Source organism: Gallus gallus, chromosome 3 (assembly GCF_016699485.2).
Source record: "Gallus gallus isolate bGalGal1 chromosome 3, bGalGal1.mat.broiler.GRCg7b, whole genome shotgun sequence".
NCBI lineage: Eukaryota > Metazoa > Chordata > Aves > Galliformes > Phasianidae > Gallus > Gallus gallus.
Genome location: NC_052534.1, coordinates 41,470,312 through 41,481,864, shown reverse-complemented (window position 1 = coordinate 41,481,864; position 11,553 = coordinate 41,470,312). Strand labels below are relative to the sequence as shown.

Here is an 11,553-nt window from a genome sequence, read left to right as displayed (position 1 = left end):
ATCCATCCCTAAAGGGGAAAGGGAGGACGCTGGAATGCTGCGGAAAGGACTGAAGGGGATGTGCATGTGAACTAAGGGGATCAGGGCAACACGGCGCTCGCAGCCAGGGTGGTAGAGAAGGCATGAAGACACACCGCAGGGAATGGAGGGGCTCTGCGTGACAGCAGAACAAGAGATTTGGAGCAGCAACCTTGGGCATCCCGTACTCCTGGAGGTACGCGAGGGGTTGCTTCCTCTGGCCACACTGCCCTGTTAAATGCATACATGGTATGAACACATGCCCCTCCCTCTGCCCCAAGGGCCTTACAAAGGGAACAGTGGCACTGCTAGCCCTGGCAACTGGCAGTTCACGTCACCAAGAGTCACAGAGCCCTCTGTGATGTCATAAAGCGCTCAGCAGACCTGGGGCCCCACAAGCACAGCCCCCACAAGCACAGTGTCTGCTGGTGCAGGTGCTAGTGCAGGTGCTGGTGCTGGTGCTGGTGCTGGTGCAGGTACTGGCAGTGTTGGCACTGGTGGTGTTGGTGGTGCTGGTGGTAGTGCCCAGTCTTGACGGATCATGGAGAAGATCCGGAAGTTTTTCCGGACATTGAGAAAGACACGGAGAAGGTCTGTGCCTGCTGGTTTCTGTTCTCGAGGGCGCTTAGGTGTGCTTAAAAGCCTGGCAAAATCAGCACGTGTCCTGATGATGGCAGCTCAGCCCACAGGCAAATTTGGCCTCCCTGCACATAGCCCATCCTGCACACATATACCTCCCAGAATGACTGGACACCCGTTCTAGACATCATTTCTTCCCCTCCGGTCACCCCCTCCATCTCCTGCCTCCATTGGCCAGTATCAGCTGGAAGCAGGAAGAGAGGCTGCCTGGGGCTACTGTGGGCTGTCAGCACCCCTGGGAGTAAAGCGTGCTGTGTCTTTCATAGCAGTCTTGCTTTGAGGAAGAGCTTGCTGATAAACCGTAGCATACAGGAGAACAGCATTTAAGTGTGTACTAGCAAGTGTGTGCTGCTCTCTCCCAGCTTGCTGTCAGTCTGGAACGGGTGGCCAAGAAAGGGCCGTTAGGAGTGCAATAGGCAGCGTGCGCAACTGAACGTGCCTTCTGTCTTTCTAGGTGGAGTGCTCGCGTGCACCCCATGGACTGCACAGAGCAGGAAAGTCAGGGAGAAGGCCCTTTGGAATCTGAAGTGAAGCAGGTGACGGTCTTCTTCTGGCTTTATAAAATGCTTGCCAATGCATCCTCTTTTGAGCCGATTTCCTTAAGTGTTGACAGTTTCTATTCTTTCTTTCTTTCTATTCTATTTCTATACTTGGAACAGGCAGAGGACAGCGCAGATGGAGTATCAGTGGCAATTTCTGCCCCGCATGATCTCTCCATCACAGACGGGGTGGCAGCGGTACCTTCTGCCCCGCATGATCTCTCCAGCACAGATGGGGAGGCAGCGGTGACTTCTGCCCTGCACGATCTCTCCAGCACAGATGGGGAGGCAGCGGTGACTTCTGCCCTGCACGATCTCTCCAACACAGATGGGGTGGCAGCGGTAACTTCTGCCCCGCTCGGTTTCTCCATCACAGATGGAGTAGCAGCGGTAACTTCTGCCCCGCTCAGTCTCACCGAGACCTTTGAAAGTTACTCGTGCTCAGCAAACGACGCTAAGCAAGGATTTAAGAGACAACCTGAGCGATGGCCTTCCTGCCTAGAAGGCCTCTCTGGGAACATCTCTGAGTTGCAAAAAAGCAACAAGACCTCGTCTCAGCAGCAGAAGAAATCCAGAAGTAAAGCTCGTAGGCAAAAGAGACAATTGGAGCAATTGGAAGAAATACTCAAGGAAAAGACGTTGGTTTTAGAAGCGACAGAAAAAGCACTGTTCCAGGCCCAGAGGCAGGCAAAGGAATGCCGTGCTTCACACCTTGCAAAAGGTGAACCGAGAAAAGAAAGTGCAGAGAAGGAAGTTCTGCAGGAACAAGTGGCCCAGCTCCAACGTGAAAACCTTTCACTCCGTCAGCGGCTGGATGATGCGCTCAAGACCAGCCAGGCAAGAGCGGTGAGTGATGTCTTTAAGCGCGAGACAGTCCAAGTAGAAGAAAAGGTCAGATGGACACTGAAGTAGAGCAGCTCCCAAAGTCATCTGGCGCTTCTAGAATTTACCGGCTACGAGCTACCTGTCCCTCGGGTTGCCTCTGTTTTGTTCCCTTTCTGCTGCCATTTGGCAAGTGGCGAATGCCAGCTCTACACCCCGGTGAGGGTCGGGCAATTCTCCTCTACCACTTTTCTTCCCTTTGCAGTTCACTCAAAAAAATGATCTAAGTATGGGAACTAGCAAGCGAAAATAAAAATGCAAGCTTTAGCTTTTTACCGTTTACTTCACACTCCTGCACCATTGTTTCTCTAGAGAACAGCCAGACAGCTGCAACAAGAACTTACCGAGGCTGTCGGAAAGCAGCAGATTGCAGAAGCATCCCTGAAAACTTCTGCCGACTTATGCGACTCGCTGAAGAACAAAATCTCCAAATTGCAAGAGGATTTGGACAAGGCTAATGCCACGGTATGCAATGCAACACCTGTGAACACGTTCATACGGGTGAAGCTGTCCATTTCCTCCAACTAGTGAAAGGGAAGAAATAAGCTGGGAACAAACATAGGATGCTGTTGTTTTTCCACTGCATGCAGGTGTGTGACCTTTCTGCACAGCTAAAGGTGGAACACTCAGAGTTGCTGCTGCAAAAAAGGGCAAATGAGGAGCTGCGGATGGAGGAGGCTGTTCTCAAGCAGCGTGTAGAGGCTGCAGTGGCAGATTATAAAACATCAGTGCAGATTGGAAAGAAGCGTGAAGAAGAAATGCAAGAGAAACTTGCTGATAGTTTCAGAAAGCAGTCAATGTCAGAAAATTCTCGGAAGCTTTCTGAAGATTACTGCCGTCACCTGAAGAACGACATCTCGAAGCTGGAGGAAGACATGGACAAGGCTAATGTCAAGGTATGCAATGCCTGTGAGCGTGTTGGCATAGGTTAAGCAGTTCTTTTCCCCTCAGTAGTGCAGGAGAAGAAATAGTCTGAAAACAAGCGCAGGACACGTTTGTCTGAAAGCAGTAAAAGTTACGTCATCGTTCATGGTGGTTTTCCAGATCACAGCATGATCTGCTCTGAAACATCAACAAAGCCAGCTGCTTTCAGTCACAAGAAAGAGGCAATCCCGTGCTGCAAAGGGGCAGTGGAAGCTCTTACTTGGGCCCTAGCGTACGTTACTCTCCTTGCCTCCCCGCCTTTCCCTTCACAGAACACAAGCAGCTTCTCGGGGACCTCATTTTCAGGGTGAGGGGCAAAGCAGTGCCTCAGGAGCAGCATCCAGGGAAGGAAGAGCGCAGCAGCTTGTCCTCCTTCGAGGCTCGCTGCTGTTCTGATGCCGTTCCCGATGTTGTGGCCGTTCTGTGACATCACAAGGCACGCCCCCACAAAGTGTCTCAGAGTTCAGCTGCTCTGTTTGCAAGTTCTCTCAATCTCGGCACAAAAATGAGATCTTTGTTCCCTGTTAGTGGCGTTCTTGAGAAACAAAAGTACCCCCTTGCTGCCTCTTCCCCCACGCTGGAAGGACATTAGCAGAGGTGTGTGCAAATGAGAAGGGGCCAGCCAGCAGGTTTGCAGTGAAAGTGCCGGCAGAGAACAGGACCGCTCTTCTTGTCCACTGCCCGCTGGTGCCACCATAACTCAGGATGAAAATATCAGCGCCTGCCGTCTTCCTCCCCTAGGAACAATTTCAGCTCAGGAGATGGGGAACATGCAAAGCACTTGCGCTGACTGTTGCTGGGACACAGCCCGTTCTCTGCCCTTCCTCCTAGCTGTCACCAGGGAGGTCTGTGGCAGAAGCATGAGTTCACAGGCGTGGGAGTTGCATAATTCTGTTGAAGGAGACAAGTGCCTTTGCCATGGAGCCACTCTGGAAAGTAGGAAAGGGTGGAGACTGCAGCAGTCTTCTCAGCAGAGACTAGAAAGTCGTGCTTGCGTTAGAGAAAACACACCTCTTTTCTTTGGCAAAAAATACAGCCTCGGTGGATTAAGCTAGGGCCTCCATCAACACACACATCTGAATGAGTTGCCCAGAATGTGGGGATTTGAGAGCACTCTGATTAAGGGAGATTGTTTTTTCCGCTGCATCCAGGTGCTTGAACTCTCCATACAGCTGGAGATGGAACGGCAAAAGTCACTGGAGCTAGAAATGGCAAATCGAGCGCTGCAAGACCTGGTTCACCAATATCGCCCACAGGCCACTGCAGTGGGCTGTAGCCCATTCTCACAGAATAGAAGGTGGCACGAAGGAGGAGCCCCAAAAGAAATGGGGCAGAAGCCAGAGCCCAGCCGCTTTGTTCCGGTAAACTGATGTGCCGTTTCTATCTGTATCCTCACTGCATTGATTTGTTCCTGTGCTCGTTGCTTTTAGGCATTTTCTGTTAGACGTTTAGTTCTCGTTGTTAGCGCAGTGCCTCTGGCTTCCTTGTAGGGAAGCTGGAGAGCTGGAGAGAGATGTGTGAAAGTGCCTCTGCGTGTGTCGTGTGTCGTTGGTGCATAAGAAATATGCAGCCTTTTCCTCATCCCCTTCCATATACAGTTGGAGGTGGCTCAGTACTAGCTTTCATGTAAGAACAGCAGAAAGAGCAGGTGTGGTTCTTTATGAGGCAAAAAAAACCCAGAAAGACGTAGTCGTTTCTGACTTCTCTCATGAGTGTTGATGGTAGGGAGGAAGCATGGTTCCTTCACTGAGCAGGGCTATCTTGTTTCCATTGGGTATGGGAACTGGCTGCAAGGGCACACGGAGGTGACGCTGTCTGCCTCTTCCGGTTTCTTCAAGTTGCATTGTCTTCTTCTGATGCAGGCAGCCTCTCAAAGCAGGCTAGAGGAGATCAACGCCGCAGAAGCAATGTTTAGAAAGCAGCAGAGGCAGAGAATTGCAGCTCTGACATCAGAAATGGAGAGAGCCCAAAGCATGCATCAGGAGAGCTTGCGGCAAATAGCACACTGGCAAGCAGGGCTAGACGTGTCAGAAAAACTGTTCCTGGTGGGTGAGGACATTAGAAGAAGCCTTGCAAATAAGTACGATGAGTAAGTGCAAACATTTTGTTCCTTTTCTTGGTGGTGGTGGTGGTGGTGGTGGTGGCTGTCATTTGTTTGATTGGTGGGTTGGTTTTCCCTCACATAATACCACATGCCTCTTCTTGTCAAGGCTCTTCCATCCAACATCCTTGTCTCGATTCCAGTCCACATGATGGATACCCGTTCAAGGCAGAATACTCCTCACGAGAGCACGCTTTGATCCCTCCTGTCCCTGAGGACTGTTTTCTTTTCCCTTTCTGACTTTGAAGTTACAGAAAAAAATCAGTTAGTTTTCATGTAAGGATTATCAGTAATCTTCTGCTCTTTCCTTACCTCTAGTAGAAAAGAATTATGATTACTATGAGATAGAAATACTGCTTGCAGCCTTGGTCATGATGGCACCTCTTCGGTTTGAGTTTTCACTGGAAGGAGGGAAACACTCCTGCATTCTTACGTGAAAAATCTTGCTTTGTCTGTGTCCCTGTCTTCCTTTGTTTCCCTGCTGCTGGCTTCCAATCTCTCCAGATCTTTGCACTCTCCTGTCACACCCTAGAGTTTTCCATTGATTCTTTGCGCTCCATCTGCCGTTCAACTAACATCGGCCCTCGTGTTTTCTCTCCCAGTCACTGGTGAACGTGAAGTCCGGCCTGCTGGGACCTCTCCTCAGAATGCTCAAGAAGGACCTTCCACAAAAATTAATCAAGTCCGGGATGCTGCGTTCAGGGCAACACAGTCATACAACAGTGCTTTGAGCTAAACTTTTGAAGCTGAAATAAATACATCCGACAGTTTGTGGAAGGGGTTTACTCATTTTTAAGCCACAGCCCTCCATGCTGAGGGTTCAAGGTTTCACCTGAAAGATGCAGAGTCTCATTTCAGGGCCCCAAACCTCATTTTTAGGATAACAGATGATTCCTTAGTTTTAGTGATTATTCTCTTGGTTGCTGGTTGTTCCGATTTCAGTCTCAGCCACGTTCCCATGAAGACTTTTCCTTGAGAATGAGGCTGAGCGTAGCTCCTCTCCTTGGTGGCTTCCTGTGACAGTGTGTTTCCACCCCACCACCGTCCTCTTGTTGCCTGGCCGTTACACTCAAGTCCTTCTTCCAGCATATAATGAGCCCAGTCCTGGTCACATTCAAGGCCTCACTAAGACAGACAGTGACCACCATACTGGCCGGTCCCTGACTAGAGGTGTCCTGGATGCAACGTGGGTAGAACCAAAAGGGACAGCGTCATCTCCCTGCGCGTACAAAGGCAGCCCGTAAAGAGCACAAGCAACCATTACCTGTACGCAGGGCATGGTGTGGCAGGTGGCGTGGCAGTCGGATCAGGGAGGTGAGCACCCTGCAGGCCGGAGAAGTAAATTCGGTAGGTGATTATCGCCCGCTATGTGTAGGGCCATCATCCTCTAAGTCCAGGATTGTCATCCTCCCAGAGTAGGGACCCCACTCGCAATGCCCGCCCCATAGAGAGCCAGGGCATCTGAACAAATCAGGAAGGATGCAGAAACACAGACTGAATTCCAAGGCAGACACGTGGCTGTTCAGGCCTCTCCACAGAGCGCCTGTGTCTTTCATTTGCATCCTGTGGCAGCAGCGAGGAGAGCTGTATGAGGTGCAAGCAGGCAGATGATATGCTCAGCCTGCTGGTGAGGTTACATGATGAAATAAATGGGTTTGAAAGTGTCAAAGGAGGCTAACAAGAGAGGAGCGGAGGAACCACGCTCTACCCTCGTACAGACAGGGTTTACCACAAGAGAAAGCTCAAGACCCAAGGCAGCCTGTATCCTCTCACTGCCAAGCGGAAGGCAAGAACTCACAGGAAAGGAGTGAATGGAGGCGTGTCCACACGCAGATCTGCCTGCGCTCTAGTGACCGTGCAACAGTGCAGTTTTGATCCGAGGGATATGGAAAAGACAAAGAGTAAAACCAGGGTGCTTAATTTTAAGGAAGCCAACTTCCAGCTCTTCAGGGAGTTAATCAACAAAACCCCCGGAGAAGCTGTTCTCACGGACAAGGGAGTGCAGCGGAGTTAGCAGATGGTTAAGGAAGCGGTCCTTAACAAACAACAGATAACAAATAACATTAGAGGTCAAGAGCAATTTAGTAATAATTCTAACTTTGATTATAAGTTAATCGCTTTACAGCAGTCGGAGAAATCCTAACTTGAGCCATCATTGCTGAAGCAGCAGGCTGCACGACAGTGATTTCTCTTTAGGAAGGGCTGCCTCTCAAGTACATCCTTTTAGGTCAAGAGATATTTACTGACTACTTGTCTGTGAGTTAGACTTTACTTTTTAAATGTATCTAATTTGACTTGTCTTTCTCCTCGTTTCAACACAGATATTGTGTATGTCTTGCTTCAAGTATCTGGAACCTTCTGTGGTTCTTACAGACAATTTCTAGTTGTTCCGAGATGGTTTGTGTCAGGGCTTTCAGATGCTGTGCTTTTCAATCCATGCAGTTTGCCTCAATATTTTTCATCGAATCATAGAATCACCAAGGTTGGAGAAGACCTACAAGATCATCCAGTCCAACGTCCCACCCATCACCAATAGTTCTCACTAAGCCACGTCCCTCAACACAACATGCAAACGTTCCTTGAACACCTCCAGGGTCGGTGACTCCACCACCTCCGTGGGCAGCCCATTCCAGCGCCTGACCGCTCTCTCAGAGAAGTAGTATTTCCTAACGTCCAGCCTGAATCTCCCCTGGAGCAACTTGAGGCCAGTAACCAGCTAGATTTGTTTCCCGAGTCAGCTCTGAGAGAGTCAGTTCTGAGGGGATCAACCCTGTGTTTTTCTCACAAATTCAACATAGAGTTACTCCACCAATTTATCTCCTGCTCACACTCTGCGATACCCCTTAATCTCTCAGCCTCCCCCTTGAGCTTCACCACCACACTGAACAGACCATCCACCTGCTCACACCTCACACAGGTGGAATCTCTGCTGCCTGTCACTGGCAGCAAGAGGGTTGGGCACCCACTGCAGCCAGAGGCTTGAGACAGCACATTTTTAGGCAGGCACGCTGAGTCGCTGTGTTCTTTCTTGGCAGGGCTTTCTGCCCGGTGGACACCGTTGCTAAATTTGCTGTCTGGAAGGCAGCCGATAGGTGAATCAGTCTCCCGAGTAAGCAGAGATACTCCCCCTCCTCAGTCTCCCTGCCTGAGTGTGCCTCATCACATTCACTGCTGCCTGGAGCTGCATGGAGGCAGCATGGATCATAGTTCCCAGACACTGAGCAGTTGCGGTTAACATGACAACAACCCTTCAGGTAGTTATAGAGAGCAATAAGGTCTCCCCTGAGCCTCCTCTTCTCTAGACTGAACAATCCCAGCTCCTTCAGCCGCTCCTCGTAAGGCCTGTGCTCCAGACCCCTCACCAGGGTTTGTTGCCCTCCTCTGGACACGCTCCAGGGCCTCGATGTCTTTCTTACAGTGAGGGGCCCAAAACTGGACACAGTACTCGAGGTGCGGCCTCACCAGTGCTGAGTACAGGGGGATAATTACTTCCCTGCTCCTGCTGGCCACACTATTTCTGATACCAGCCAGGATGCCATTGGCCTTCTTGGCCACCTGGGCACACTGCTGGCTCACGTTCAGTCTAGCGTCAATCAGCATCCCCAGGTCCATTTCCTCTACACAGTCTTCCAGCCACTCTGCCCCAAGCCTGTAGCGTTGCCTGGGGTTATTGTGGCCAAAGTGCAGGACCCGGCATTTGGTCTTGTTGAATCTCATCCCACTGGCTTCAGCCCAGCTATCCAGTCTATCCAGATCCCTCCGTTGGGCCTCGCTACCCTCAGGCAGGTCAACACCTCCAGCCAGCTTGGTGTCATCTGCAAACTTACTGAGGGTGCACTCAATGCCCTCATCCAGGTCATCGGTAAAGATATTAAACAGGACAGGCCCCGGCACCGACCTCTGGGGAATACCAGTCGTGACCGGTCGGCAGCTGGATTTAACTCGACTCTCTGGGCCCGGCCCTCCAGCCAGTTCCTTACCCAGCCAAGAGTGCATCTGTCCAAGCCACGGGCTGCCAGCTTCCGCAGGAGAATACTGTGGGAGACAGTGTCAAAGGCTTTGCTGAAATCTAGGTAGACTACATCAACAGCCTTTCCCTCATCCACCAGACGGGTCACTAGATCATAGAAGGAGTTGGTCAAGCAGGACCTGCCCTTCGTGAACCCATGCTGGCTAGGCCTGATCCCCCGGTTGTCCTGCACGAGCCGCGTGATCTCCCTCAGGACAGTCTGCTCCGTAATCTTCCCCGGCACCGAGGTCAGGCTAACAGGCCTGTAGTTCCCGGGATCCTCCCTGCAGCCCTTCTTGTAGATGGGAGTCACACTGGCAAGCCTCCAGTCTAATTCTGAAGGGGCACTATCTAATTTCTATATACTATACCGTTATCAAAAAAGAATTATTAATCAAATATGCTCTTAGTTACCCCAGTACACATTTCTTTAGGGGGAATTTTGAGTTGCAGAATTTTGAAGGGGACTGTCATTCCAAAACCCAACAGAAATGGAGGAAACGGCATCTATACACTGCAGATAACATTACACTGAAATTGCGTTTCCATTCGAGAGGGATGGGCACAGCTTGGCGAGGTAAATGCCTGCAGCCCTAATGGGGAAAAGCAGTGCCCTGAAGAGTGACTTGCTCATCTCAAGCAAAACAAAACAAAGCAAAACAAAAACTTGCTAGGGGATCTCTGTGACTGTGTGATTCTGCATGCAGGCTACGGTTCCCCAGTCTTAATCTGTCTTTAGGATACCAGTTGTCTGGGAACACCAGTACATGAATGTATCAAGCTGTGAGGTGCTCGTAGTTTTCGGAAGAAAAGTAGTGTTCGGAAGAAAAGCAAAGACGTAGCCAGTTTTTGCCCACTCTGAGCAGATTCCCGGTGGGCTTGCACAGCATTATGGGGTCACACCACGGGTACTGCTGGAGCAGGCAGAAGGGAAACTGCAGAAATACGTGTTGCAGTGTCAGCAGTGCTTGCCTGTTACAGAGATCCAAGATAGAGTAGACCAGCTGCTTAGCTGGTCCCAGCCCCACCACCCCACAGGCAAAGACTGCCAGAGCAGAGATCTTCACACAACGCATAGCATTAAAGAAACTCCAAAAACACTATAAATACTGTGGAGCAACTATATTAGCAATCTTGGCACCATGATTCGGTCTTGCGTAATAATAGGAAAATACTCAAAATCCATCAAAGCCACAGGCTATTCTTGCTCTGGGGATGTGAACAGTAGGTGTCAGTGCAGCCCAAGGCAAAGGCATTGCAAGGGCCCCAGGAATTGCCAGGAAAACATCAATTTTGGTTTGGGTATTTTTTTTTTGGCTTTTTTTGTTTTTTTTTCATTGGAGAAAAAGTAGTTTTTGATGATGTCAGAGAACTTAAAGAAAAAGACAATCGTGTTATAAACATAGGTGTATGTATAAATATAAACATAAATCTAGAAATTGTATGTGGAACAGCATATTTTATTCGAAAGGAAATGGATGATGCAAACTAGAAACTGCATTATGGGATGACCTTTTTCTCACACAGCAACAGAGCCACATCTTCCTTAAGCTGAAGACCCTCATCTTGAAAAGTTTTGTCTTTCTGGCCTCGCTGTGTGAACATCAGCACCGTGTCAGGCCTGGGATGCGTAAAAGTAATTGTCTGCAACACACCTGGATGTTACATCGCAGGTACCATGCCAGGCTATGTTCACGCTACCCATTGAAAAACTGGGCAGAAATAGCAGAGCTGGCGTGGGACTGTTTGTTCTGGGAGTAATGTGCCTAGAGCAGTACAGCGCTCCCTCAGGGTTCAGTACAGCTTCCTCTTCAGAACGTACACTGCACCACGCTGCTGCTTTCTTCCCAGACAGAGACCCCGCTCCCTTGTTGTGCGTGACACTGCCTTTCTCTTTCCTGAGAGTGGCTCTTTTTTTTCCACAGGGACGTTTCCCTTCCCTGTTTCTACCAGCTCACCGATGTGTGCTGGTGTCCCCCCAGTGAAGAGAAGAAAAATAGCACTTCTCTGCATTGTATTCACAAATGTTTATTCTTGGTCTATTTCTTCTCAAAAGGGAAACAATATGTTACAAATAGGACCGACGTTTTCAGGGTATAACGGGGAAATGCTGTTCCGAACACACCAACGAATCGGTGTATATGCTCGTAATATAAGGAAATTGTTCAAGATCCGGACAGCCAGGGAACCCAAAGCTTCGCCGCAGGCTCCAAAGTCCCCTTTTTCACTCCGGATCCCTATCCGTTTTCAGGGGTTACAGCCTCATTCCACGGTCCACCAGCTCATTTTTAAGGTGAGCACAGGGCTACGGAAAGGCAGAGGGGAGAGCGTGTGACGAGGAGAGAGAGGAGCTTGGCCATGGGAAGTGGAAGGCATGAGAGCATGCCGGGAGGGAGCAGAGGCTATGCCAGCAGCTCTGGAAGGGAGCAGAAAGGACGTAA

General features: G+C 50.0%; 1 protein-coding gene across 1 annotated transcript; it reads left to right on the top strand.

Moving 5' to 3' along the window:
* Positions 1-347: 347 nt before the first annotated feature.
* LOC107053041 (ankyrin repeat domain-containing protein 26) lies at positions 348-5,873 on the top strand. Its single transcript, XM_025149307.3, has 8 exons — positions 348-609; positions 1,112-1,193; positions 1,317-2,042; positions 2,391-2,543; positions 2,669-2,974; positions 4,154-4,363; positions 4,865-5,091; positions 5,706-5,873. Exons 1-8 carry the CDS (start codon positions 560-562, stop codon positions 5,713-5,715), a joined length of 1,764 nt encoding a protein of 587 aa, XP_025005075.2. The 5' UTR covers positions 348-559; the 3' UTR covers positions 5,716-5,873.
* Positions 5,874-11,553: the final 5,680 nt, after the last annotated feature.